The 27,383-nt window shown below is 43.0% G+C and overlaps 1 protein-coding gene across 6 annotated transcripts in view; it reads right to left on the reverse strand.

Moving 5' to 3' along the window:
* Positions 1-27,383, reverse strand: part of ANKRD29 (ankyrin repeat domain 29) — a 67,000-nt gene that overhangs the window by 16,210 nt on the left and 23,407 nt on the right. For 4 of the 6 annotated variants that reach the window (XR_609176.4, XM_055102420.2, XM_003830289.7 and 1 more), the window contains exons 4-8: positions 27,029-27,127; positions 22,231-22,329; positions 18,041-18,139; positions 7,729-7,827; positions 5,951-6,046 (exon numbers count right to left, since the gene is read on the reverse strand). Coding sequence is in view for 5 of the 6 variants with exons in the window: in XM_055102420.2 (XP_054958395.1) it covers positions 5,951-6,046; positions 7,729-7,827; positions 18,041-18,139; positions 22,231-22,329; positions 27,029-27,127 (492 nt within the window). In the remaining variant the exon portion in view is untranslated. The remainder of the gene's footprint in view (positions 1-5,950; positions 6,047-7,728; positions 7,828-18,040; positions 18,140-22,230; positions 22,330-27,028; positions 27,128-27,383) is intronic. The other 2 variants (XM_008955749.4, XM_008955748.6) reach the window with 2 other exon arrangements.

The following is a 27,383-nucleotide window of genomic DNA, read 5'->3' on the forward strand; positions in this document are numbered from 1 at the left end:
GAAGAGCTGTTTAGCCAATGGGCTGACCTGTCAGACCAGCTACAGACACTCTGAGCACTCAGGTGGGCAGGACTGTGATTGTGGAGCTACAGGGCTTAAGAGGAAGGGTATGTGGGGTGAGGCAATGCCCCGGAGCTTTGAGTTGGAGCATTTTTGAGCACAGAAGGGCCTCATAGGTCAGTTGTTAATGTTTTATGACATTTACTGCAAATATTTATCAAAATAAGGAACCAGCTAAATGCAGCATGTAGCTGGACCAAGGAGAGGAGGGGAGGAGACTATAACAAAACTAAGAACAGTGGGCAGTCATAAGACATGGTTCTAGAGGGTACATATGTCCATAAATAGTACCTAAATGCAAACTTAGTTTCCTAATTAGTTGCTCATAATAAAAACCACTCTGATTTTGTAAAAGAGTAAAATATCATACCCAGAGAAAAATTCCCACAAAGTAGCATTTTTCTATGGTTGCTTTTAAGTATGTATGATAATTCACTACTCTTGTAACAATTTACTTGTCTAAATCTTAGCCAATCTATCAACTTCACCTACATGCAACACGGGTCAGAATTTTTTTTTTTTTTTTTTTGGAGACAGTGTCTCGCTCTGTCTCCCAGGCTGGAGTGCAATGGCGCAATCTCAGTTCACTGCAACCTCTGCCTCCAGGGCTCAAACGATTCTCGTGCCTCAGCCTCCTGAGTAGCTGGGACTACAGGTGTGTAACAGCCACTCTGCTAATTTTTGTATTTTTTGTAGAGACAGGGTTTCGCCATGTTGCCTGGGCTGGTCGCCAGCTCCTGAGCTCAGGTGTTTTGCCCACCTCAGCCTCCCAAAGGGCTGGGATTACAGGTGTGAGCCACCATGCCTGACCAGGAGTTTTTAAAAAGCCAAAAAAGAGCTATTTGAAACAAGATTAGATTTTGCAAACTTCAAGCTTTCTAAAGCTTGTTCCTTTTATTCATAGAATTCACTTTCATAGATGGTTTATTTTTACTTTACAATTTTTTTTTTTTTTTTTTTGAGACGGAGTCTTGCTTTGTCACCCAGGCTTGAGTGCAGTGGTGTGATCTCGGCTCACTACAAGCTCTGCCTCCCGGGTTCACGCCATTCTCCTGCCTCAGTCTTCCAAGTAGCTGGCACTACAGGCGCCCGCCACACGCCCGGCTAATTTTTTGTATTTTTAGTAGAGACGGGGTTTCACCGTGTTAGCCAGGATGGTCTTGATTTCCTGACCTCGTGATCCTCCCGCCTTGGCCTTCCAAAGTGCTGGGATTACAGGCATGAGCCCCCACGCCCAGCTAATTTTTGTATTTTTGTAGAGACAGGGTTTCATCATGTTGGCCAGGCTGGTCTTGAACTCCTGACCTCAGGTGATCCACCCGCCTTTGCCTCCCAAAGTGCTGGGATTACAAGCGTGAGCCAGTGTGCCCGGGCTTTACAAACAATTTTAACAAGTGCAGCTTTTTGGCCTCTTTTTTTTCTTTTTTCTGGAGATGGAGTTTTGCTCTTGTCACCTGGGCTGGAGTGCAGTGGCGTGATCTCGGCTCATTGCAACCTCTGCCTCCCAGGTTCAAGCGATTCTCCTGCCTCAAACTCCTGAGTAGCTGGGATTACAGGTGTACACCACCACTCTTGGCTTATTTTTGTATTTTTAGTAGAGACGGGGTTTCACCACATTGGCCAAGCTGGTCTTGAACTCCTAATCTCAGGTGATTCGCCCACCTTGGCCTCCCAAAGAGCTAGGATTACAGGTGTGAGCCACCACACCAGACCAGGAGTTTTTAAAAAGCCAAAAAAAGAGCTGTTTGAAACAAGACTATATTTTGCAAAGTCCAAGCTTTCTAAAGCTTATTCCTTTTGTTCATAGAATTCATTTTCATAGATGGTTTATTCTTACTTTACAAACAATTTTAACAAGTGCAGCTTTCTGGCTTCTAAAGCTCATGGCAGGCCAGACACAGTGGCTCACACCTGTAATCCCAGCACTTTAGGAGGCTGAGGCAGGAGGATGAGAGAATCACTTGAGCCCAGGAGTTCAAAGGTCAAGACCAGCCTGGGCAACATAGCGAGACCCTGTCTCCAAAAAAAAAAAAAAAAAAGCTCATGGCAGATGAAAGTAGCTCATGAGCTCATTAGGGCAGGGGAGAGAGGCCAACACATTGACAACAGCAGTTCTGTATTAACTGTCAGCAAGAATGGAATCTAAAAATATAAAGTGCAGACACAAAATATCCAAAAAGTGTCTGGGGTCATTCAAGGGCAAGTAGGTTTTATATACATTGATAGACTCTGAGAGGACAGTCCTAAAGCTAAGCCGCTTTGTCCATTTAGAACAGATTTGGTGTCCTGTATTTAATAAAACAGGAGCATTATATCTCAGGGGTCAGCAAACCACAGCCTGCAAATCAAATCCTGCAAGCTAAGAACGGCTTCTACTTTTAAAACTTTTTGCAGAGGCAGGGTTTCACTCCGTTGCCCTGGCAGAAGTGCAAAGATACAATCACAGCTCACAGTAACCTTGAACTCCTGGGCTCAAGCAATCCTCCTGCCTCAGCTGGGACTACAGCCACACACCATGGCATCCATCTAATTTTTAAACTTTTGTAGAGATAGGGTCTTACTATATTCTCCAGGCTGGTCTCTAACTCCTGGCCTCAAGCAGTCCTCCTGCCTCAGCCTCCCAAAGTGCTGGATTATAGGGATAAATCACTGCACTCAGACTGTTTTTACATTTTTAAATGATTTTAAAAACATTAAAAGAAGAAAAATATTTTGTAATATGTGAAAATATGAAATTCCACAAATAACAATGTTCATAAATAAAGTCTTATAGGAATTAAGATTTTTTTTTTGAGACAGGATCTTCTCTGTCACCTAGGCTGCAGTGCAGTGGCTCGATCACAGCTTCATTTCCCAGGCTCAAGCCATCCTCCCACCTCAGCCTCCCAAGTAGCTGGGACTACAGGTGCATGCCATCATGACCAGTTAATTTTAAAAACATTTTTTGTGGAGATGGAGTCTAGCTATGTTGCCCAGGCTGGTTTGGAACTCTTGGATTCAAGCGATCCACCTGCCTCAGCCTCCCAAAGTGCTGGGATTACAGGTGTGAGCCACCGCACTGGGCCTTTTTGTTGTATTTTCTATGGTTACTTTTGGATTACCACAGCAGAGTTGGGGCAGTTGGGAGAGACTTGTATGGCCCACAAAGCCTAAAATATTTGCTATCTGGTAACAGTAATATTCACTAACATTTCAGTAAATATTACTAGACATAAATATTTACTCTATAGTATATATAGTATATATTTATATTATATAGTATATACTATATAGTATGTATATATTATATAGTATATAATATATACATACTATATGTATGTATATATACTATGTATGTATGCATACTCTACACATACTATATGTATGTATGCATACTCTACACGTACTGTATGTATGTATGCATACTCTACACATACTGTATGTATGTATGCATACTCTACACATACTGTATGTATGTATGCATACTCTACACATACTGCATGTATGCATACTCTACACATACTGCATGTATGTATGCATACTCTACACATACTGCATGTATGTATGCATACTCTACACATACTGCATGTATGTATGCATACTCTACACATACTGCATGTATGTATGCATACTCTACACATACTGCATGTATGTATGCATACTCTACACATACTGCATGTATGTATGCATACTCTACACATACTGCATGTATGTATGCATACTCTACACATACTGTATGTATGTATGCATACTCTACACATTATGTATGTATGCATACTCTACACATACTGTGTGTATGTATGCATACTCTACACATACTGTGTGTATGTATGCATACTCTACACATACTGTGTGTATGTATGCATACTCTACACATACTGTGTGTATGTATGCATACTCTACACATACTGTGTGTATGTATGCATACTCTACACATACTGTGTGTATGTATGCATACTCTACACATACTGTGTGTATGTATGCATACTCTACACATACTGTGTGTATGTATGCATACTCTACACATACTGTGTGTATGTATGCATACTCTACACATACTGTGTGTATGTATGCATACTCTACACATACTGTATGTATGCATACTCTACACATACTGTATGTATGCATACTCTACACATACTGTATGTATGCATACTCTACACATACTGTATGTATGTATACTGTACGTATACTGTATGTATGTATGCTCTACACATACTGTATGTATGTATACTCTACACATACTGTATGTATGTATACTCTACACATACTGTATGTATGTATACTCTACACATACTGTATGTATGTATACTCTACACATACTGTATGTATATAATACATCCATACTATACGTACTATATATTATATAGTATGTATTTACAGTATATAGTATATATTGTATAGTATATACTATATATAGTAAATATATGCCATATACTAATATGCCTCCTGGTCAAGGCAGGAGGATTGCTTAAGGCTGGGAGTTTGAGACCAGCTTGGATAATATAGTGAGACCCTATCTCTACAACAAATTTAAAAATTAGATGGGTGCAGTGGTGTGTGGCTGTAGTCCCAGCCGAGGCAGGAGGATTACTTGAGTGCAAGAATTCAAGATTACTGTGAGCTATGATTGCATCACTGTACTCAAGCTTGGGCAACAGAGTGAAACCCTGTCTCCGAAAAAATGTAAATTTATACTATATATATATATATATATATAGTATATATTATATATATAGTATATATAATATATACTATATATAGTATATATATTATATATACTATATATATACTATATATAGTGTATAGTAAATACATTCTGTAGTATATATTTCCTATAGTAATATTTATATATTAATAAATATATCTTTACTGTTGTAAATATATTAGTAATTAGTAATATTTATTACTATTTACTATTTAGTAATATTTACTAAAATGTTAGTAAGCATTAGTATTAATATAATAAATAATAATATAATAAAATTAATATAATCAATAATATAATTATATTATATTAGTAAACAGAAATACTAATATTTATTAAGACTTTACAGAAAAAGTTTGCTGACTCCTGATATATAATATAGGTTAGAAATATTTTAATCAAAAATGATCAAAATTTAGGCCAGATAGGGTGGCTCATGCCAGTAATCCCAGCACTTTGGGAGGCTGAGGCAAGTGGATCACTTGAGGTCAGGAGTTCAAGACCAGCCTGGCCAATATGGTGAAACCCCGTCTCTACTAAAAATACAAAAAGCTGGGTGTGGTGGCAGCGTGCCTGTAATCCCACCTACTTGGGAGGCTGAGACAGGAGAATCACTTGAACCTGGGAGGCAGAGGTTGCAGTGAGCCGAGATCGTGCCACTGCACTCCAGTCTGGGCTACAAAGGGAGACTCCATCTCAAAAAAGCAAAACAAAACAAAACAAAAAGATCAAAACTTAAAAAAAGAGTTTTGGCTCTGTTTTTTAGGTGACCCAGGTATCCATACTGACATATTTTCTGAGGCTTCCAGGTGTTTGAGGCTTATTTTATTTCACTTAAGGGAACAAAACAGAGTGGTTCTTTGCTCAAGAAAATGAAGAGAACAGACATAAGTGTCTGTTCTTCTTCCTTGATTTCACAAATCCTCCAAATGGTGTCAAAATGGCATACTTTCCAATTAGCTATTTCATTACTACTGTCGATTTTTTTTTTTTCTGCAAAACTAGGTAATGACAGACTGTGGTTCACTCTTTCTACCACCTCCCCACTTCTACCAGAGCCCCTGGGATCTCCAGCATCAAGAAGCTGCAGATGTGTTCTTTCAAGAATCCAACTAACCAGGCTAATTCGACACAGTCCCCAAGTGAGGACTTACTTTCTAACCTCTCTCTTACAGATTAGTAAAATTTATCTTTAGGTCTTACCTTCAAAATACCAAGAGTGGGTGAGAATTTAAGCAACTCTTTTATGACATCATTATACCCTTTGTTGGCTGCTTTCAATAATGCTGTTGTGCCATCCTTAACAGAAAGAGGAAAATAAAAGTTGATTATTAACATATATCTGTGTTGCTTGAAAGCTGTCAGTTGGGAACTGGAAAGTACCGTTGTCAGAAACTAATGACGTGTAAATTAAGCACAGATCAGCAATGTCTCTTAATCTAGGAGCATTTTAGAGAATATTAAGCAGTAAATTCTGCATGAAAGAGTATCAGATAAACAGTGACTTAGATTATGTTAGAACTCTGCCATTTGGGAATTCATACTTCTACAGTTCCTGAGAACACTGGGCAGGGGACAAGGGGAATTTCAAGAGCATATTTTTAGGCCATGGTTGGACCAAAGAGGCATTCTCTGCTGTTCATAACTTAGCAGAAATGGTTAACTGTCTTTAATAATTTAGATCATTGTTGAGCTGTATTTACTGTTTCTAAAAAAATTTATACAGCCTTGCCCCAGTCTGCTCTAGGCATCCGCCCGTGTGTGGGTAGTGGGGCTTAGGGGCAGAGGTGTAGATTAAAATCTGCTAAAAGGCCAGGTGCAGTGGCTCACGCCTGTAATTCTAGCACTTTGGAAGGCCAAGGCAGGAGGGTCACTTGAAACCCCGTCTCTACCAAAAATACAATAGCCGGGTGTGGTAGCCCGTGCCTGTAGTCCCAGCTACTCGGGAGGCTGAGGCACGAGGATCACTTGAACCCAGAGGCGGAAGTTACAGTGAGCTGAGACCGTGCCACTGCACTCCAGCCTGGGTGACAGAGTGAGACTCTGTCTCAGAAAAAAATAAAATAAAATCTGCTAAAAAGAATGAAAAGCCAAATTCAAAAATTAATATTTAGCTTCTGTCATTATTTTTTGGCTCAAGAACACAGTTTCCAAATTCCTTTTTCTCCCATTTTCACATATCAGTCGCTGTGTTTGGAGGATTTAGTCCATAATTCTCCAGTAGCCAAGAAACCACTTCGGCCTGCCATTAGGGTTTATCTGTAATCAGAAAGAAGGAAGAATGAATTGGGGGGCGGGGGGTGGGGGGTCTTTTCTGGCTTCAGAGATTGTGGGAAGAAGAAGAGTGAGAGAGAGGGCAGTGAAATGGTGGCGAACGCGTCTGGTGATTTCCCTTTTTTGGAGCTTAGACTTGGAGAGGGGAAGGTGGGTTACGTAAGCAAGGGTTATACAAAGGCCACAGTAAAACACAAAAAGCAAACAGCATAGGTGGTCAGGTTCTCTTCAAGCCTTCCTTATGGGGAAAAGGGCCTGCTGTGCAGCACACAAAGGCAGTATTAGGTGGCACCAGCAGAGGCCAGTGGAGACGGCGGGCCAACAGGGGACGGGGTGCAAGGGGTCTGCAGCTCCAGGGAGGAGGGGCAAGAGGCAGGGCCTGCAGGAGGCGCAGCACCAGCCAGGGGATCCCCCTAGGACACGCCCCAGGACAGGCGGGAGGCCCCCAGGACAGCCGGGAGGCCCCGTCTCTACCACCCTCAGGCCTAAGGCTAAGATTCCACCCTCTCTAGTGCGTCCCAAGGTCATCTCGGGTGGAGGAGGAGAGAGACCGAGCAGCACCGAATCAGACCTTGACTTTGTTTTCCTGCTCAAGGAAGGAGGTTGGGAGGAAACCCATGTGGGCTGCAGACTCAGTCAAGACCCGTTTTCTCCACACAGGCGCGCCGGGAGGCTTCGCTCTTTGGCCGCGCGACTCGGGCACTCACGTTCCGCGCAGCGTCGCGGTCGGCTCCGCGCAGCAGCATCACCCGCACCACCTCGCTGTGGCCCATCTGGGACGCGATCCACAGGGGCGCTGTCCCGTCCTGCGGGAAGAGGAGGCGGCGGCCGCCGTGACTGGGGCGCCCGGCCCCACCCGCTCACAGAACGTCTTTAACACCAGGGGTCTGAAAGCGAAAACTCCGGGAAGGCACTCCCTGACCGCAGATCACACTCTGCAGCTGATCCACACCGCCCAGGAGGCAGTGACAAAAGAGGGGGTGTGTGTAGCCCACGGACGCAGACGGCACGTGGCTGAGCCTGGGCTACTTGAATAATTGCCAGTATTCAAATTTTGGCTTATAAAATCATCCATTTTGTGGCTGGATCTTTTACCAAAAAGGGTGGTACAGACTTCGTGGAAAGATGCGTGGGAACCTTGCTTTGAAGGCTTGGGGGAGCAGCTGACCTGTATACATACACCACAGCAGAACCAAATCACACAAACCCAGAGAGAAGCCGGCCTATTCCCCCAAGACTGTCCATTTCTTTGCTTTCCCAGTGGGTCACACCTTAATGTTCACAAAATACACCCTTCATTCCCATAGAACGCAGGCAGTTTCCTTTGAGGTGGGGTCTGCGGGTCAGAGAACTCAAGTCATTTCTCCTACTCTTCTAGTCTGGTGTCCAGAACCCTCCAAAGCCACCTCATTTCTTAGGGGGCTTAATTTTAGGTGGAATCTGTTGTTGTGTCTTCTAGGAAGTGATGCACATAAACTAGTTACGGCAGGACAGCATTTTGGGGAATATTTCCTCTGCGTATATTTGGGAGTATTTCCCCAATATTGCTATCTCTGTGCACACTGGGCCATGAGGTGGAGATATATTGCTTCAGAGGAGAAAAAAGTAAAACATGCAAGGGATGGGGAAGGATTTGACAGTAGGGTGGTTCCCAGCAGATGGGATGGAAACTGGGAAAGCCTTCCAATGTGTGAAGGAGCTAGAGAGGGAGGGGGAAGGCGGAGGTCACGTGAGAGTGTCCACGTTTTCTTCCCCCTCTGCGTTGAATCTCGGGTGTGTTGTGGGGGAGAGGTAACCTAGGTTGTGGAAGAAACATCAGGTCAGTTATGGGGAATTCCAGATGGGAAAGGATTTTCTCTTCTTGTGAGAAACCAGGAAAGTTACAAGCCCTTTAGAGTTCTGCTCTCTGCTGGTGCCCGGGAGATAGGAGAGAAATGGCCGTGGGAGTTTCAGAGTCAGTGGTCCCCCAGTCCCCATGGCCCACATCCACCTAGCACCTAGGCATCCAGGAGTCCCGTCTGCCTATGGGAAATCAGAAGCGACAGAGAAACAGTCGGCTGCAGTGAGCCTGGGGTTGGGAAGGCAAGGCCACAGTGCCCTGACTTCCTGAGTAGATACAATGGCCAGGCCAGCAGAGAATGGCGAGACCAGCTGCAACCCTGGGGTGTAAGAGTGCAGGACGCTTGTGGACCAGCACAAGGGCCATGCATGAGTCTCTCCACCCCCATCTCAATGCCAGGATGATAGTCTGACTCTTAGGTCCCTTCGGAGAGAAAGGCAGGAGGGAGCAGGATCCAGAATGGGCTAAAGGTAACCTCTGAGGTAATTATGGTAATATGCCCCAAGAGACTGTTTTAACCAGATAAGACTGAATTACCCATCGGGGGAAGGGGGGCTGAAGAGCAAAATGATTCAGTTATAGAATATAAAGTTACATTTTCTGCTGCAATGTGTAATTTCAACCTTAGCCTACTAGCAGAAGCAGGCACAAGATTGTTGCCCACTGCTGTCCCAGGAAAGGGAGAGAGGATGAAGACATCTGAGCTGGGTCGGGAAGCTGGTGACTTGGGAACCCAGGAGGATCTGGGGGTGCTGAAGAGCAGTCACAGGATGTTGGGACCTGTCTTGGGAGAGACAGTGGAAGAGGTGCTGAAACAAAGGTTGGAGGGAAGTGGAAGACACTTTAACTTACTTCATAATTTTTCCAGGGTCCTCTTGGTGGAAATATTCTTGAATCTAAATATTATCATGAGCAATTTGTACTTTAATTTGTACTTTAGTTTAAAAGCACTTCCATATTCTTTATTTGATTTTCCCAATTCAGGATTTAATTAATCAATAATTCAAGCAACCAATAATGATAATTATTATTTGAGACAGGACTCTGTTACCTAGACTGGAGTACAGTGGCATGATCAAGGCTCACTGTAGCCTCAACATCCTGGGCTCAAATGACCCTCCTATCTCAGCCTTCCTAGTAGCTGAGACTACAGGTGTGCACCACCATGCCCAGCTAATTTTTTTTTCTTTTTTTCTTTTTGTAGAGATGGGGCCTTGCTTTGTTGCCTAAGTTGTTCTTGAACTCTTGGCCTCCAGCAATCCTCCCACCTCAGCCTCCCAAAGTGCTGAGATTACAGGTGTGAGCCCAGCCTTCTAAGTCTCAAGCAGAGTGCTAAAAATAAGTCCTGGAGAAGAGACATGGAGGTTTCCATACGACTGCAGTGCCATCATAAAGTATGGACAAAAATGCACAAAATCAAACAGGTGGGAGGGCTGCTGCATGGGGAATGAGGGCTCAGTGTCCTGGATAGAGTGCTATCTGATCCAGGTCTTGAAGAAGGACCAGGATTTTGCTAGGTGTGAGAAAGGGGAAGGGTCGTTTGAAGGAGAAGGAAAAGCAGCTACAGTCACAGTGGCTTGGACAGGCATGGCTCCTTCATGCAGGGTGGGAAATGCAGCTGCTGTAGCCAGAGGGGTGCGGGTGGGACCCTGGGAGGCAGGAGGGGAGTGTGGGTCCAAGCTGGTGCCAATACTAATGCGCTTCTCCCTCCGTGCCTGCTCTGGGTCTGTTTTGTTCTTTGTCACTCTCTCCACCAGAGGGCGGGCAGGGAGAGGCAGCCAGCTGTCTATTCAATGTGCTTTTCAATGGCTTGGTCATTATTAGTAAACTTGTATTAACAATTGAAACTAATATGTGGGAAAGTGCTAAAAGGTGCTATATTGTGAAAAATTATCTATCTATCTACCTACCTACCTATCATGGAGTCTTGCTCTGTTGCCCAGGCTGGAGTGCAGTGGTGCCATCTCAGATCACTGCAACCTCCACCACCCAGATTCCAGAGATCCTCCTGCCTCAGCCTCCCGAGAGGCTGAGACTACAGGCATGCACCACCACACCTGGCTAATTTTTGTATTTTAAGTAGAGACGGGGTTTCACCATGTTGGCCAGGCTGGTCTCAAACTCCTGACCTCAAGTGATCCACCCGCCTTGGTCTCCCACAGTGCTGGGATTACAAGCATGAGCCACCGTGCCTGGCCAAAAAATTATTATTATCAATTTAGAACATCAATGATAACACTCATCAAATATATCTTCTTAATTGGAATAGTCATGGGAGGTGCAAAAAGCAATCAGTTCTTCCTGGCTGTAAGACCTTAGGCAAATCATCTCAGCCTGAGTGAGTGTCCTCTTAGGAAAAATTATTAGCTTCGCAGAGATAAGTGAGAAAACATATACAAAGGTGGTGAGCATGAGCACTGGCTCACAGATGCTTAGGAAATGTTAATTGCATCTGAGTAGTATTTATCATGAGAAACAATACGCGCCTTAATTTGTACTTTTGTTCACAAAATACTTCCATATGCTTTTTAATTTGATTCTTCCATCGACCCTGTGAGATAACTGACTGTGAGCAGGTAGGAATGAGTGGGAAAATGAGATTTGGGGGCCGCCTGTGTATTTCATTACTAGTCATTACATCTCCAAATCTGATTTTGGAGCCCAGGGAGTTGCATGTGAGTTAGAGCATTATTGTCAAATCAGATTACCTATCAGTTGATTATTTAGTTTATGAATTAGGAGAGGTTTTCCTCTTTTGTACACCTTAATTTCTGTTTTCTCTTATTTTTTCCTTCTGGTATAATGGTTAGAGCCTTCATTTTCATCATGAAAATGATGGGGTACAGTGGCTCACACCTGTAATCCCAGCACTTTGGGGGGCCAAGGCGGGAGGATGGCTTGAGCCCAGGAGTTCAAGATCAGCCTCAGCAACACAGTGAGGCCCCCATCTCTATAAAAAAAGAACAATGATTTCATATGTTTTTTTTTTTTTTGAGACGGAGTCTTGCTCTGTCGCCCAGGCTGGAGTGCAGTGGCACAATCTTGGCTCACTGCAAGCTCCGCCTCCCGGGTTCACGCCATTCTCCTGCCTCAGCCTCCCGAGTAGCTGGGACTACAGGTGCCCACCACCACGCCCGGCTAATTTTTTTGTATTTTTAGTAGAGATGAGGTTTCACTGTGTTAGGCAGGATGGTCTCGATCTCCTGATCTTGTAATCTGCCCGCCTCGGCCTCCCAAAGTGCTGGGATTACAGGTGTGAGCCACCGCGTCTGGCGATTTTATATATATTTTTAAATTAAACATATAAAAATAATTTTGAAAATGATGAAAAGTAAGTCAATTTAGTTCCTTTTTGTAGAGTTTTGGAATGTATCAAAATGTGAAAAAACATTTAAAAATATTCAAATAGGTTTTTGAATACTTCCATATACTTTGATATTTTTAATACTTTGATATTAAATCAAAGAAATCATTGTGAAGTTATAACCTCTACAGCACTTTTTTAAAAAAGGTAATGGCCAGGCATGGTGGTTCACACCTGTAATCCCAGCACTTTGGGAGGCCGAGGTGGGGCAAATCACTTGAGGCCTGGAGTTTGAGACTAGCCTGGCCAATATGGCGAAACTCTGTCTCAACTGAAAATACAAAAGTTAGCCGGGTGTGGTGGTGCACGCCTGTAGTCCCAGCAACTCAGGATTCTGAGGCAGGAGAATCACTTGAGCCCGGGAGGCAGATGTTGCAGTGAGCCAAGATCATGCCTCTGCACTCCAGCCTGGGCGACAGAGTGAGACTCCATCTCAAAAAAAAAAAAAAAAAAAAAAAGAGGTAATAGAACATTTAGCTTGAAGAAGAATGAGATTCATAGGGTTATGATAGCTGTCTTTTACTATGTGTGTGTATATCAAGTAGAAAAGGATTTAGACCAATTTTTCAGACCAAGTGATAGAAAGAAGACAGATGGGTGAAAGCTGCATGGAGACTTGGGGTCAATGTATAAAAGTTTAATGAGTGTTGGCTAAGACCAAAGAAACTGATCAGAGAGGAATGAGTTCCCCATGCCTAGAGGTGTTCAACAGTAGCTGATTATCATAGAAAGGATTCGAGTACCGATGGATGGCTAAATAGAGTGAGTTTTATAGTTTCCTCCAACTCTGTTATTCCCTCATTTCATTCGAGATCACTTTTACAGCCAGATCACAGCATGAGATGGAGTATATGACACAACCTGTATTAGAGACTAACCTTGTATGGTCTTATGTAGGCTCCTGAGAGTATTTGGAAAAAAGAACTAAAACCATCCTCTTCTGTGGGAATGAGTATCTGAAGCGGCACTAGCTCTTTGCTTCTACGATTTCCAGCCGTCACACTTGGGTTACTTCTACCTACAGGGTTAGGCCAGTCAGAAAGTCTTGGGGACCAATTCTATTTGAAGTTGGGAGTCCAAGAGCTGTGAGGAACCTTGCCCGTGGCAGAGGGAGTTCAATATTGAGATAATTTTCTTACCCACACTACCCTGCCCTGGAGCCTATTTCTTATGATTGTCCCTTGCACCGTGTGCCTGGCCCAGCAAATGGGTCTGTAAGAGATTTTACCAGATGCTGCATTGCCCATGGTCTGACTCTATCCTCCCCAGTCAAGGGTGATGGGACTGAGGATAGGCAGGCCAGCCAGTCACTGTGGCCTGGTGCACAAAGATGAGCTGTGACAATGACATGGCTATTCCCAGAGGTTGGCAGTCTGATCCATAAACCTGGGGACCACATACAAGATAAGTAAGCAGACGAAACTGGTAAAAAAAGAAAGGAGTGGGGAGAAACAGAGATATGAAGAGACTTTGAGATGACAGAGAACACACGACTCACTAGAGAAAGTGCAGCCTTGATTTCTGGTGGGTTTTCTGTTCCAATGAGGCCCGGTTGGAATAGAAATGATAATAACAGCAATACCTAACATTGCACTGGGTGTGTATCAGCTACTGCATTAAGAGTTTTGCAGGGATTATTTTATTTAATTATCACAGTAGTCCTAAAATACTGAGACTCGGGGAGAGTAGGCAACCTGCTAAGGTCACACAGTTAATAAGCAAAATGGGGCCTCTGTTTCATTTTAAGATATCTATATCCCCATAATTTCCAAGCTGCTCTCCACCCAAAAAATCTGGGTCTGCTCCCTAGCTGCCTCTTACAGTCTTCCTGGGGCTTATGCTTATGAGTCTGGGCCCTATATCTGGAGCCTTCCTCTAACTCTCAGGCACTGATCACTAAATGCTGCAGGCTTCCAGACCTGCTCTGCACCAGCCATGGGGATCTTCTGGCAGTCGATACACTTTTTCTGAGTGTGTACCATGTGCAAACGGAACAAGACAGAGTCCCTGCCCTTGCCAAGCAGCAAGGACTTCCTATGGCTGTCTGTTCCCATTTCCAAACCCCCAGGATTCTACGCTAATCTTTTGGCTCCTTCTCCCACTGCCATTGATGGGTTCACCCCTCTAAGCTTCCGACCTGGGAGAACGTTTAATTTCTGGGTCCAGCTACTCTGTGTACAAGTCAAGGCTTCTGTTAGGAGAAGGCACTTTATTAGATGACTTTTCCTCCAGCCTTCAAAGAAATACTGTTTAGCACATGAAAAAGACTAGATAGAGATGAGTTAACTGACTAACCTCAGCTCTGGGTTAACAGGATCAGACCTTTGCATTCTATAAAAGTATTGTTTTAATAAAGTGGGTGAGTGGAGTTGGGAAAATATATGTCGAGGCATTTGGTTAATAGAAAAATAGAAATAGCCACCTCAGCTAGTGATTAAAAAGGTCTGACTCGTAGCAACTCAACTTGGTGAGGACACATGGAAAGAAATGAAAATGAATTGTTAGAGTGAAATCTATATTTCAATGATCTCTGTGACTCTTGACCTTTTGGCTTAGGACAATATGGAAGGAAAATATTTTTTGAAGTTTCAAATCAGGAACATAGTCTTCCTACTGTCTGGCTATGACTAGATTTGGGATTATGATTCCTCATCCCAAAGTACTAAAAAGGTCTCCATTTAGTTCTCAGTGATAGAGTTACAAAGAAAAGTCATCCCACTACCGTTCAGATTCCCTGAAGCTCATATCAAATGTCAGCTGAGTAATTTCAATGTAACTTTGTCAACATCCTGTTACAGGATACCGTAATAAAATGGTAGGGCTTCATAGAATGTCAGTGCAACAATTACAAATCAGATTTAGCCAAAAGTATTAGGAAATTAAACCAGGCAGGTATTCCTGTCCTCATTTTGTAAATTCAAGGATTTTCCAATAATGACTCAATGTGTCAGCTGAGATTTCAGAATAAAACATTGGTTTCCAAATGCTCTACCTATAGAATATAGGTAGGCCATGTGCAGGCCATGTGCAGGCATGGCACTGTTTTCTTGGAACATAATAAATATGCAGAGTTTACACTTTCAGAGAAGACGGAACTTGAGCTAGTCTGACCTGGATAGATAACAACCTCTAATTATAAGCTCACAGTAGGTAATAAAAATTATTATGATTTGAGGGCACAATGGGGTGAGTGTACTCTGTAAAAAGGAAAAATTCCATTGCCTTTTTTCCCCAAAGCAATTCTTATTTTATAAGACACCCTTTTCCTGAATAACAATTCTTTTAGGGCTGAACTCAAAATAATTCAAAACAATTTCATTAGATGCAGTCTTTAGAAGTTGTAGCACTTGCTCCTTGACCAGAGGGTGGATCCCTGCACTCAAAGACTAGGTCATCCACTTTGACCAGGTTATCCTAACTCTTGAGGAAGAAAAAACAGCTATGGCGTGTTGTGGCTACTGCTGCAATGTTGGTTTACTCTTTAACTTCTTGGCTTCAACATCACTGCATGACTCATTTTAGGTTTAAGTGGGCATGGCTCATGCAACATTTGAAATATAATCTCTTATATCGACTTGGTTTTTTACAAGCAGTACTTTAGGCATATAAAGAATAAAATTCAAAGTGCCAGAAATTATTTTGGAAGGATGTACTAATAGAAAGACTTGATAATCTTGATAACCTCACATTCTAAATTCACAGTGGTATCTTCAATAATGGCCCCCAAATCAAACTTAGGCAATCTAAAAATAACCAATTCCTTTTACTAATTTTAGTAAAATGAATCATCTGATTCAGAATCAATCAACAATAACAAAATAAGAAGGACCAATACGAAAATATTAAACTCCAATCCTCGAAAGTCAACTCTAGCAGGACAAAAGTAAAACTTTTTTTGAAACTGCTTCCTTTCCCAGGAGTATTCCTGGGGCCACCTAAGAATAACTTTACAATTCTAAAAATATAACCTTACATTGATACATTACATTGATTACAATGTCTGGCACATGGTAAGTACTCAAGAAATATTGATTGAATGTTGAATAAAACAATTATTTAAAATGTGGGCATTTGAAGAGATCATCAGGCTCATCCTGCTCAGCCTCCTAATTTTCAGTGATGAAAGTCAGGCCCAGAGAGGTTGATTCACTTGTTCAAAACCACACAGCTCAAATTATTGGCAGAGATGGATCGAGAACTTGGGATTCCTGACCTCAAAACCACTTTGCTTTCCTGACTTCAAACCACTCTGCCCAAAGGCTCTTTCTTTTTCTTAGGCTCCTTATGTGCTTGGGCTTCTAAAGACCAAAGAAACCTGTGTCCAAGAGCTCAGACCAACCTTAAAGTTCTCATAGCTATTCATTATGTGAACACAGAGAGGCATTCCTGTATCAGGTCATAGTACAGTGGAGATGTGCCTGGGTATGAAATCAGCTTGACTTTTTCCTAGGAAACTACCTTTATAGTAATGTTTCCTTAATTTGAAATGTTTTGTTAAAAATAAATTAATCTGGCGCCAGGCATGGTGGCTCACACCTGTAACCCCAGCACTTTGGGAGCCCAAGGTGTGTGGATCACTTGAGGCCAGGAGTTCGAGACCAGCCTGGGCAACATGGCTCTCTACCAAAATGTATCTCTACTAAAAATACAAAAATTAGCTGGGCATGGTGGCATGCACCTGTAATCCTAGCTATTTGGGAGGCTGAGGCACAAGAACACAGGAGGCGAAGGTTGCAATGGGTCGAGATCATGCCACCACACTCCAGCCTGGATGACAGAGCAAGACGCTGTCTCAAAAAAAAAAAAAAAAAAAAAAAAGTTAATCTGGACAAAAATAGTACCTACACAAGAGAAGCTAATTATAATACTGTACATTGGGAAGGTTCTTCACTGTTTATAAAGTGCTGCCTGTATAATCTTGCATTTCTGTTCTTTTTTCTTCTTTTTAAAAATCATTACTCTTTTTTTGAGACAGAGTCTTGTTCTATTGCCAAGACTGGAGTGCAGAGGCGCGATCTCGGCTCATTGCAACCTCTGCCTCCCAGGTTCAAGTGATTCTCCTGCCTCAGCCTCCCAAGTAGCTGGGATTACAGGCATGTGCCACCACGCCTGGCTAATCTTTGTATTTTTAGTAGAGACGGGGCATCATATTGGCCAGGCTGGCCTCAAACTCCTGGCCTCAAGTGATCCTCCTGCCTCGGCCTCCCAGGGTGCTGGGATTATAGGCATGAGCCACTACTCCCAGCCTGCATTTCTGTTCTTTTACTTTCAGTTAATTGAATTGCTAGCTGTTAGCTTGCTGTTGGTAAATGAAGTCTCAACAGCATAACAATTGTGAGAGATGAAGGTGCAGAACCTCCTAATGATTCCAACGGCATGGGCTCCTCTTTGGCTTGGTGGAAGAAGTGGTGGGCAGGTAGTAAGGCAGCATTATCAGCAGGGGCCAGGCTACCTGGCCCACATCTGTTTACCTATGTCCCAGGCCAGCCTGCACTCATTAGATCAGTGCAGCCATAATTTGTTTGCACAGGAGGTGGCAGAGTGTGTACTTGTGTACTTGACCTCAGACATCAAATACTTAAGTTTTGAAAGTACTGAACTGTGATGTCAGCTTGGTTTCATAGGCTTTCAGGCCAGCTCAGAGCATAGAACAGGAGATACCCTAATCAAAGATTAACTTTTCATCACAGAAGCAGAAGGGTTTAAAGGATGCCTTGAGCTTACTGGTTATCTCAGGTATGTGCTGCCAGGGGACACCCAGCCCTCCCTGCCCCATGTGCCATGTGCTCGGGCAAATGTCAACAGTGGACATTACCTGCCTTGGCTGGTTGACTTTTGCTCCTGAAGCCAGCAGTAATCGAATAACATCCAAGTAACCACCTTGGGCAGCTAGGAAGAGGGCAGTGGCTCCATCCTGAGAGAGAACAAATTAAAAGCATTAAAAACATTATCTTTCACACTTATTTTAAAAGAAATTAGGGCGGGCGCAGTGGCTCATGCCTGTAATCACAGCACTTTGGGAGGCCTAGGTAGGTGAATCCAGGAGATAGAGACCAGCCTGGCCAACATGGTGAAATCCCGTCTCTGCTAAAAACACAAAAATTAGGCTGGGCACGGCGGCTCATGCCTGTAATCCTAGCACTTTGGGAGGCCGAGGCAGATGGATCACCTGACATCCGGAGTTCGAGACCAGCCTGGCCAACAGGGCGATACCCCATCTCTACTAAAAATACAAAAAAAATAGCCAGGCGTGGTGGCAGGCACCTATAATCCCAGCTACTCCGGAGGCTGAGGCAGGAGAATCGCTTGCCCCTGGAGGCAGAGGTTGCAGTGGGCTGAGATCGCGCCACTTCATTCCAGCCTGGGCAAAAGAGCGAAACTCCTCCTCAAAAAACAAAAAACAAATAAAAATACAAAAATTAGCCAGGTGTGGTGCTGCATACCTGTAATCCCAGGTACTCGGGAGGCTGAGGCAGAAGAATCTCTTGAACCCAGGAGGTGGAGGTTACAGTGAGCCAAGATTGCATCACTGCATTCCAGCCTGGGCAACAGAGTGAGACTCTGTCTCAAAATAAATAAAATAAAATAAATTAGATTTAAAATATACACATTTAATATAATTTTCCATCTCCATCTCTTTGTAGGTTTCCACCTTTTTGTCAATGAAGAGCCAAATGTTAGATATACAAATCCCCCAAACCTCATTTTAAAAAAATTTATTTTTAATATATTTTTAAATTTCTAAAATTTCTTTTTTTTTTTAATTAGCTGGGCGAGGTGGCATGTGCCTATAGTCCCAGCTACTTGGGGGCACTGAGGCAGGAGAATCACTTGAGCCTGGGAAGTTGAGGTTACAGTGAGCCATGTTTGGGCCATTGCACTCCAAGCTTAGGGAACAAAGTGAGACCCTGTCTCAAAAAAAAAAAAAAAAAAAAGAAAAAGAAAAAAAATTGAGAGTAAAAGGTGTCCTTTTAATTAGATCTTTCCTACCCTTTTCTCTTTCTTGTCCCCTTATCCTTGTTCCCCCAACATGAGGGTTCTGCAAGAATTAAGATACAATATGCAGCTGGGTACGATGGCATACACCTGTGGTCCCAACTACTCAAGAGGCTGAGGCAGGGGGATTGCTTGAGCCCAGGAGTTCAAGACCAGCCCTGGAAACAGCAAGACCTTGTCTCTCTCTCTCTTCTTTTTTTTTTTTTTTTTTGAGACAGGGTCTCCCTCTGTCACTCAGACCTTGAGTGTAGTGGTACGACCACAGCTCAATGCAGCGTCAACCTCCTCAGCTCAAGCGATCCTCCCACCTCAGCCTCCTGAGTTGTTGGGACTACAGGCGTGCATCACCACATCCAGTTAATTTTTTAAAAAAATTTATAGTAGAGACAGGGTCTTGCTATGTTGCCCAGGCTGGTCTCGAACTCTTGGGCTCAAGCGATCCTCCTGCCTCTGCCTCCCAAAGCACTAGGATTACTGGCATGAGCCACCACATCCAGATGACCCTGTCTCTAAAACAAAACAAGACAAAACAAAACACAAAAGAACCCTAAAAGATGTTTTCAATACAACTGCCCTAGAAACCATCTCCACAAAGTGGCTCTCTGCCAGCCCAACAGACACCAACAACACCTATAAACACAAAAAAGCACTCCTGCATAAAGCCCAGAGCAAGTGCCCCTTTTCCAGTGCTCTTTAGTTTTCGTCTTAACTGAGTATCTATGCCTTCTGGGCATTTCTGTTTTCTTGGACACATGTCACTCGGTGCTTTCGGCAGACGTGTGGATCAGCTGAGAGCATGCATTCTCCCCGGATGCTCCCTTCAGCCTGACAACATTCGCAGCGCAGGGTGAGCTTCATTGTTTTCAGACCACGGTGGAAAACCAGAGCACACCCTAGAGGAAAACACCTAGCAAACCCAGCTAATTACCACACCTCCCATTGGGAACACTAACCTCAAGCAAAAATATAAGACATGTTTCCCTGCAAGTCCAGCCACGTGTGTCACGTGGAGGGTCCTGGATTTTCAGTGGGCGTCAGCAGAGCTGCCAAACTGCCCTCCAGGCAATCATTAAGAAATTAATCAGCCTGTACAGATTTTCAAGCAGATGTTTTATATGGGGATAACATTTTCGGAAAGTCTACCATGTCCTTAGCTGCTGAAAACTCTCAGCAATTTTCTTTTTCTTTTTCTTTTTAAAATTTTTTTTTAATTCTCAGGAATTTTCCAAGATGAACTACCCATGCATTGAATTTTTCACTGTGCATTCCAAGTTTTGGTTCTGCCCCGCCCATCCATATTTCAATCGTTTTTAAGAAAATATTTAGATTGTTTGGGTAAAGGTAAAGGTCTTAATATAAAATGGAAGTTATAATGCATGAAATTTCTTGAGTCACCTTAAAACAGAGAGGAAATCACTATGGGAAGGGGCTTTTCTTTTCACCAAACACTTTGGCTTTTCCTATTCAATGTGTGTGTGTGTATATATATATATATATATGCACTACACACTCTCAGATATACTCTACCTATATATAGCCAAAGACATATCTAACCTTTAGACCTGTGCTTCTTAGATTAGGCTACATGTGAGAACTACCTGTTGCCCAAGCTGTGCCTTCAGAGACTCCAGTTTTGTTGGTCTGGAGTGGGCCTCGAAATGGTATTTTTTTAAACCTTCCCAGATAATTCTAATGGGCAGCCAGAGTTGAGAATCGCCTCTTTAGATCATTATCAAGTAATTCAATCATTCTACTGGTAATGTTGCAGGCTCAAAGTGTGTTACAGATTTTGAAGTGCAGAGGGTGAGGCTAGCTGCTATGAATTTCAAAGAGGCCTGTGATTTGTCAGGGTTAACCATGTAAACTCTGGAAAGGGTGTTCAAATGGAAAAGTTCACACCTACAGAGCTCATTACATGTCTATGAAAGTATAGCGCCCCAGGCATAAGGGTTAAATGCCTAGCTGTAGGACAGCCTAAAATACGGTTCCTAGATAATTGGAAGTAGGAATTTTTCCACTCTTCACCATGAGACTGTCAAGTCTATTCATCTCCCTATATTCTATTTTCGCTTACAAAACTGGAGTAATGTTTGCCATAAATCCTATGGCATTATAGCGACAATCAATTGAAAGGCCCTTGGGTGATGATGTACTAATTGACAGCTGCAAACAGACCCGCGCTAGCAGTGGATGCCTTTCACAGGTCAATGGCATGCGTATATTTCACAGAGGTCTTCATCCATCCAACCTCACTTTTCTACCAAATACCTTAGATTTCTCCTCTTTGTGCCCTTCCTCACAAATACTACAACAGTATATTTTTATATCCAATGAGCGCATTTAGAAAAATTTTGTATATTTTGTTTTTCAGCAAGTCCATATGCTGGGCTTTGTAGTTTGTCATGGTATGAATAAGTATCACATGATTTTTGAAGGCCTTAATTGCATAGGTACACGAAATGTTTCATCTGCACAACAAACAGATTTAAAAGGGAGAACAAAGATGGGTAAATAAGATAAATGGTTTCATTTTTTGTCGGTGGGGGACAGAGTCTCACTATGTCACCCAGGCTGGAGTGCAATGGTGTGATCTCAGCTCACCGCAACCTTCACCTCCTGGGTTCAAGCGATTCTCCTGCCTCAGCCTCCTGAGTAGCTGGGATTACAGGCACCCGCTACCATCCCCGGCTAAGTTTTGTATTTTTAGTAGAACCGGGGTTTCACCATGTTGGCCAGGCTGGTCTCGAACTCCTGACCTTGTGATCCACCCACCTCAGCCTCCCAAAGTGCTGGGATTAGAGGCGTGAACCACCGCGCCAGGCCAGATACGTGGTTTCTATATAAAAAAAGCCCATCTGGTCCGCTATATATTTTTCTCTTGACTCAGACCCAAGTCCTACTGTCCATTAAAGTATTTTTGAAGTTGGCAGGCATTTCTGGCATCTGAATTTAGACTGCAATTTTGTGTGTGATGAGAAATGTCCTAATGTCCCCCTGAAATGCACTCACATAAAGTTGGTCATGGATGTTTGCTCCGTGCTTCAGCAAGGTCTCCACCACCTGCATGTGCCCGTACTGACTGGCAGCCAACAGGGCGGTGCCCCCATCCTATGGACATGCAAAGTATAAACACATTAGAGGTGGCGCAGGCACATAATTCACCAGCAGATGTTCCTCACATACATAGAATTTAGGAAGAGAGTTTTCCCAAAGATAATAACAAACTCACTTTCCCTGTTTTTTTTTTTTTTTTTTTTTTTTTGAGATGGAGTCTTGCTCTGTCACCCAGGCTGGAGTGCAGTGGTGCGATCTTGGCTCACTGCAATCTCCACCTCCTGGGTTCAAGCGATTCTCTTGCCTCAGCCTCCCAAGTATCTGGGACTACAGGCGTGCGCCACCATGCCCAGTTAATTTTTGTATTTTTAGAAGAGATGGGGTTTCACTATGTTGGTCATGCTGGTCTTGAACTCCTGACCTCAAGTGATCTGCCCACCTCGACGTCTCAAAGTGCTGGGATTACAGATGTGAGCTACCATGTCCAGCCTACTTTCCCTCTTTTATCCCTTTTACTTTTTCTTTATAATTATGGCAGAGTTCATCCTAAGGACGTGATTATGTTGTATATGTGGGCGGCTTGCTAGAGATGTATTACAGTTATTTGACCAAGTTATTTATTGTGAATTAATTTAGAAAATTCCTATGCCAAATGCAGCATCATCTATTTGCTTCTCAATATGAGAAACACAGAAGAGAAAGTCTTGTCAGTTCTTGGAATCATCAGAAAAGCCTCCCAGGGCTTCTAGCCAGAAACTTCCCGGGGAAACGCCGTCTTCTCCCTGTGATGTAACCCAGTGGTAGGCCACTGAGATTAAGGTGTTTGTATGGGGTAGCCCTCTGGGGCCATTGCCCTCATGGGACAAGATCTGCCGCCATTAAAAGAGCGGATAGCTATGGCACATTTCTGTGTGTCTCTCACTATCCTACTTAGTATTTTCCTTTTAACATGTGCCAATTTGTCCAGGGCTCTTTAAAAGTGTAGCCCTAAAAACTAAGCAGAAGCCTGAGCAACAAAAATTAGCCAGGGTGTGGTGGTGTGTGCCTGTAGTCCCAGCTACTTGGGAGGCTGGGGTCGGAGGATTGATTGAGCCCAGGAAGTGGAGGCTGCAGTGAGCCAAGATCACACCACTGCACCCCAGCCTGGGTGACAGAGCGAGACACTGTGTCAAAACAAACAAATAAAAAAAGTAAAAAAAAAACCCAAAAAACTAACTAAGCAGGGCACTGTAAAGCACACATGCTCTGATGTGGAATGGGATATTCCTGTGTTCCATCTACTCTACTTTTATCTCTGCAGCCTAAATTAGAGCTTTTCTACCAACCACATCACACTGCTGACTCATTGAGTTTGTGGTCAACTAAAATCCTTAATTGTTTTCCTCAGGTGCTACAGCTAAGACATTCTTTTTTCCCATCTAGCGTTGTTGAGTTGTTTGGCTCTCTGAACTGGACATCTGAGCTAATTATAAGTAATTCAAAAACACATAAACTGGTTCTAAAATATGAGTCATAAATATAAGATACTGTAGTTTCTAAATTTGGGCATAAGGTGTTTATTCAAAATGCCTACTCATAGATCCCCACCCTCAGCCCTGCCTTCAGTAGGTCTGGGGTGAGATCCAGAAATATGCCTTTTGACCAGTCATGTGGGTTGATTGTGTAGGCAGGTGGGCCTCATGTGGAGAAACACTGCTATAAGAGGTCTCGAATTCGTAGGCAGGTAACATCCTATGGGGCTGCGTGTGGCTGGGTAGGGCTTCCCCAGAGGCAGGCTCTGTGGTGGGGGAGGGTGCTTGAGATGGGCTTTGAAGTGTGGGGAATGGAGAGGAGGGAGGCTGAAGGCTGAGGCTGGTGGTAGACGGCAGTGGTGAGGAGGCATCACAAAATTGCATAACAGCAGGAATAAGCACCATTTCTAAGCTTTATCCTGTCAATTTTCCTAGCTAATAAAGTAATAAATTTTCCTGCCTAATAAAGTAACAGAAAAGATAAAATATGATGATTCTTATGGAGGAACTGCTGTTATTTTTGTATGTATGTATGTATGTCAGGGTCCTGCTCTGTCGCCCAGGCTGGCTGCAGTGGTGCAATCATGGCTCACTGCAGCCTTGAACTTTTGGGCTCAAGCAATCTTCCTGCCCTAGCCTCTTGAGTAGCTGGGACTACAGGTGTATGTCACTGTGCCAGCTTTTAAAATATTTTTTACTTTTTTATAGATGGGGTCTTGCTATGTGGCCCAAGCTGGTCTGGAACTCCTGGGCTCAAGCAATCCTCCCACCCTAGCCTCCTGAGTAGCTGGCATCACAATACCTGACTAATTTTTTAAAAAATGTTTTATAGAGATAGGGTCTTGCTACATTGCCCAGGCTGGTCTCCAACTCCTGGTCTCAAGCAATCCTTTCACCTTGGCCTCCCAAAGTGCTGGAATTACAGGTGTAAGCCATCCCACCTGGCCTCTTTGATTTAATTTTAAAAAATTTTTTTTGAGACAGGGTTTCACTCTGTCACCCAGGCTGGAATGCAGTGGCGCAATCATGACTCACTGCAGCCTTGACCTTCCAGGCTCAAGAGATCCTCTCATCTCAGCCTTCCAAGTAGCTGAGACTACAGGCACATGCAACCATGCCTGGCTAATTTTTGTATTTTTGATAAAGACGGGGTTTCGCCATACTGCCCAGGCTGGTCTTGAACTCCTGGGCTCAAGCGATCTGCCTGCCTCAGCCTCCCAAAGTGCTAGGTGTGGGCCAACATGCCCAGCCTCTTTTATTTTATAAAACACGGTTTTGGGGCATATAGATTTAGTAGCAGTGAGAACAATCGTTGAAGCAAAGTTTTGATGACAGAATCATTTAAAACTGAAAGCCTCTCAGCCCTCTCTTCTTCTCATGGAAAGCTCTTGGATACCTCCAGCTGACCTAATGGAAACCTGTGGAATTGCTCATCCTGAGTTCCATGTTCCATGGATTTCTGAGATAGTACAAACTGGCTCATGTACAAAGGCTTTAAGCCAGTATTCACTCGTTAACCAAGAAGACTGAAGCAGCCATATGGTCACTCATGATCATTTTGACCTTCGTTCAAAGAGTTGAGATTTAGGTTCATTGGACTTTACTTTCTATTTTTAGTTATCACTTTTATAATAGAAAATAAAATAATAATGTAAAAAAATATATAGTATTACTGTATGTTATACTCAGTAAGTTTGAAGGCATATACGTAGTACAATAGCAGGTTTCAGAAAAGACAAAACCTTATATGAAATTCACATCTACTTAATGGTTAGAATTTTATTATTTGATTTATTTTTTTGAGACAGAGTCTTCCTTTGTGACCCAGGCTGGAGTGCAGTGGCATGATCACGGCTCATTGCCGCCTTGACCTCTTGGGCTCAAGTGATCTGCCCGCCTCAGCCTCCCAAATAGCTGGGACTACAGGCATGTGCCACCATGCCCAGCGAATCCTTTTTTTTTTTTTTTTTTTTAAATAGAGATGAGGTCTCGCTTTGTTGCCTAGGCTGGTCTTGAACTCCTGAGCTCAAACTATCCTCCTGCCTCAGCTTCCCAAAGTGCTAGGATTACAGGTGTGAGCCACCTTGGCCAGCTCCAGTAGTTACCATTTTAACAGAAAAAAAATCCCACTGGAAACTCCCTTGATATCTAAATAGTCCACAAAAAGGATTAACTAAGAAAACCTAAAAGTTTCCAACTTGCGCATATTTTCAGGAATTTAAAAATTATAATTAGGCTAGAAATGAGCTGACAATTACAAAAATCTTACGGTAGTTCAAATTCTGCTACTACAAAATATTATCATGTAAAATCATACTGTCAACATGAAATTAATCTTTCTACATTCTCAGCTTTCTTATCTATATGTCAAAAATGAAAATCAATTACTTCTTTTTTTTTTTTTTTTTTGAGACAGAGTCTCACTCTGTCGCCCAGGCTGGAGTGCAGTGGCATGATCTTGGCTCACTGCAACCTCTGCCTCCCGGGTTCAAGTGATTCTCCTACCTCAGCCTCCTGAGTAGCTGGGATTACAGGCATGTGCCATCACGCCTGGCTAATTTTTTTTTGTATTTTTAGTAGAGACAGGGTTTCACCATGTTGATCAGGCCGGTCTCGAACTCCTAACCTCGTGATCCCCCTGCCTCAGCCTCCAAAAGTGTTGGGATTACAGGCGTGAGCCACCGCGCCTGGCCAATTACTTCTTTAAAGGAAGAACCACTATATAGTTTCCCAACTATGTAAACTGTAGCTATGTATTATGTATTTCAGTGAGGATAGCTCATGAAAGTAAGCTGTCTGCCAAACCACCCTCTTTAGAAATGTCTCAGATCTAGTAGGATCAGATTAATACTTCCAACAATTCCTATCATAGTATCAGAATTAATCTTCAGTGGGAAAAAGAACATGGAAACAGGGAAAGTTAGAAAGCCACTGCTACTGTATCCCTCCTGGTTACAAAATTTAGTGTTCTACAGTAGAAAGGTATCAGTTCAGGAAAGGATAGAATTAATTCCCCATAAAATTTTCCAACTGTGAGCCCAGAGTAAAAATGTAACGTTTTGAATAGAACCCTTAGAGCTACCCCTGAACCACTACAAGTAACCTTGAGGAAATCCACTTACTTAGGTTTGAGAATCTTGTAAAAAGGGAAACACAAATTCGTACCATAGATGAGGAGAAAAGCAATACCCATGGCTGCTGAAATTCTTCAACATAATACAAAATCAAGAAGGTTATCTCACTTTGGTCCTAAATTCAGTGGATGCTCCAAATCCAAAGAGAAATTTCACAACATCATTATGGCCTTGCTGGGCGGCAAAGAATAGGGCAGTTGTACCTGACTGGGAGAGAGGGAGAGGCTAGTTTTAAAAGACATTTGGTTATCTTACATTTGATTTGAACATCTGCAAAGAAAACAAAACAATATCCTTGCATAGAAAACTTCTAGCCTAGGAAGGGGCTAAATTTGAACAGATTCTTATTTTTTGGTCAGAGAAGTGACAAAAGGAAAGGAAAACTTTATTCTTAGTGAAATGGGACGAATGGTGGCTCCTCAAAAGATCTGTCCCCATCCTAAAACTTGTGAATATTACCTTC

This window comes from Pan paniscus, chromosome 17 (assembly GCF_029289425.2).
Source record: "Pan paniscus chromosome 17, NHGRI_mPanPan1-v2.0_pri, whole genome shotgun sequence".
Taxonomy (NCBI): domain Eukaryota; kingdom Metazoa; phylum Chordata; class Mammalia; order Primates; family Hominidae; genus Pan; species Pan paniscus.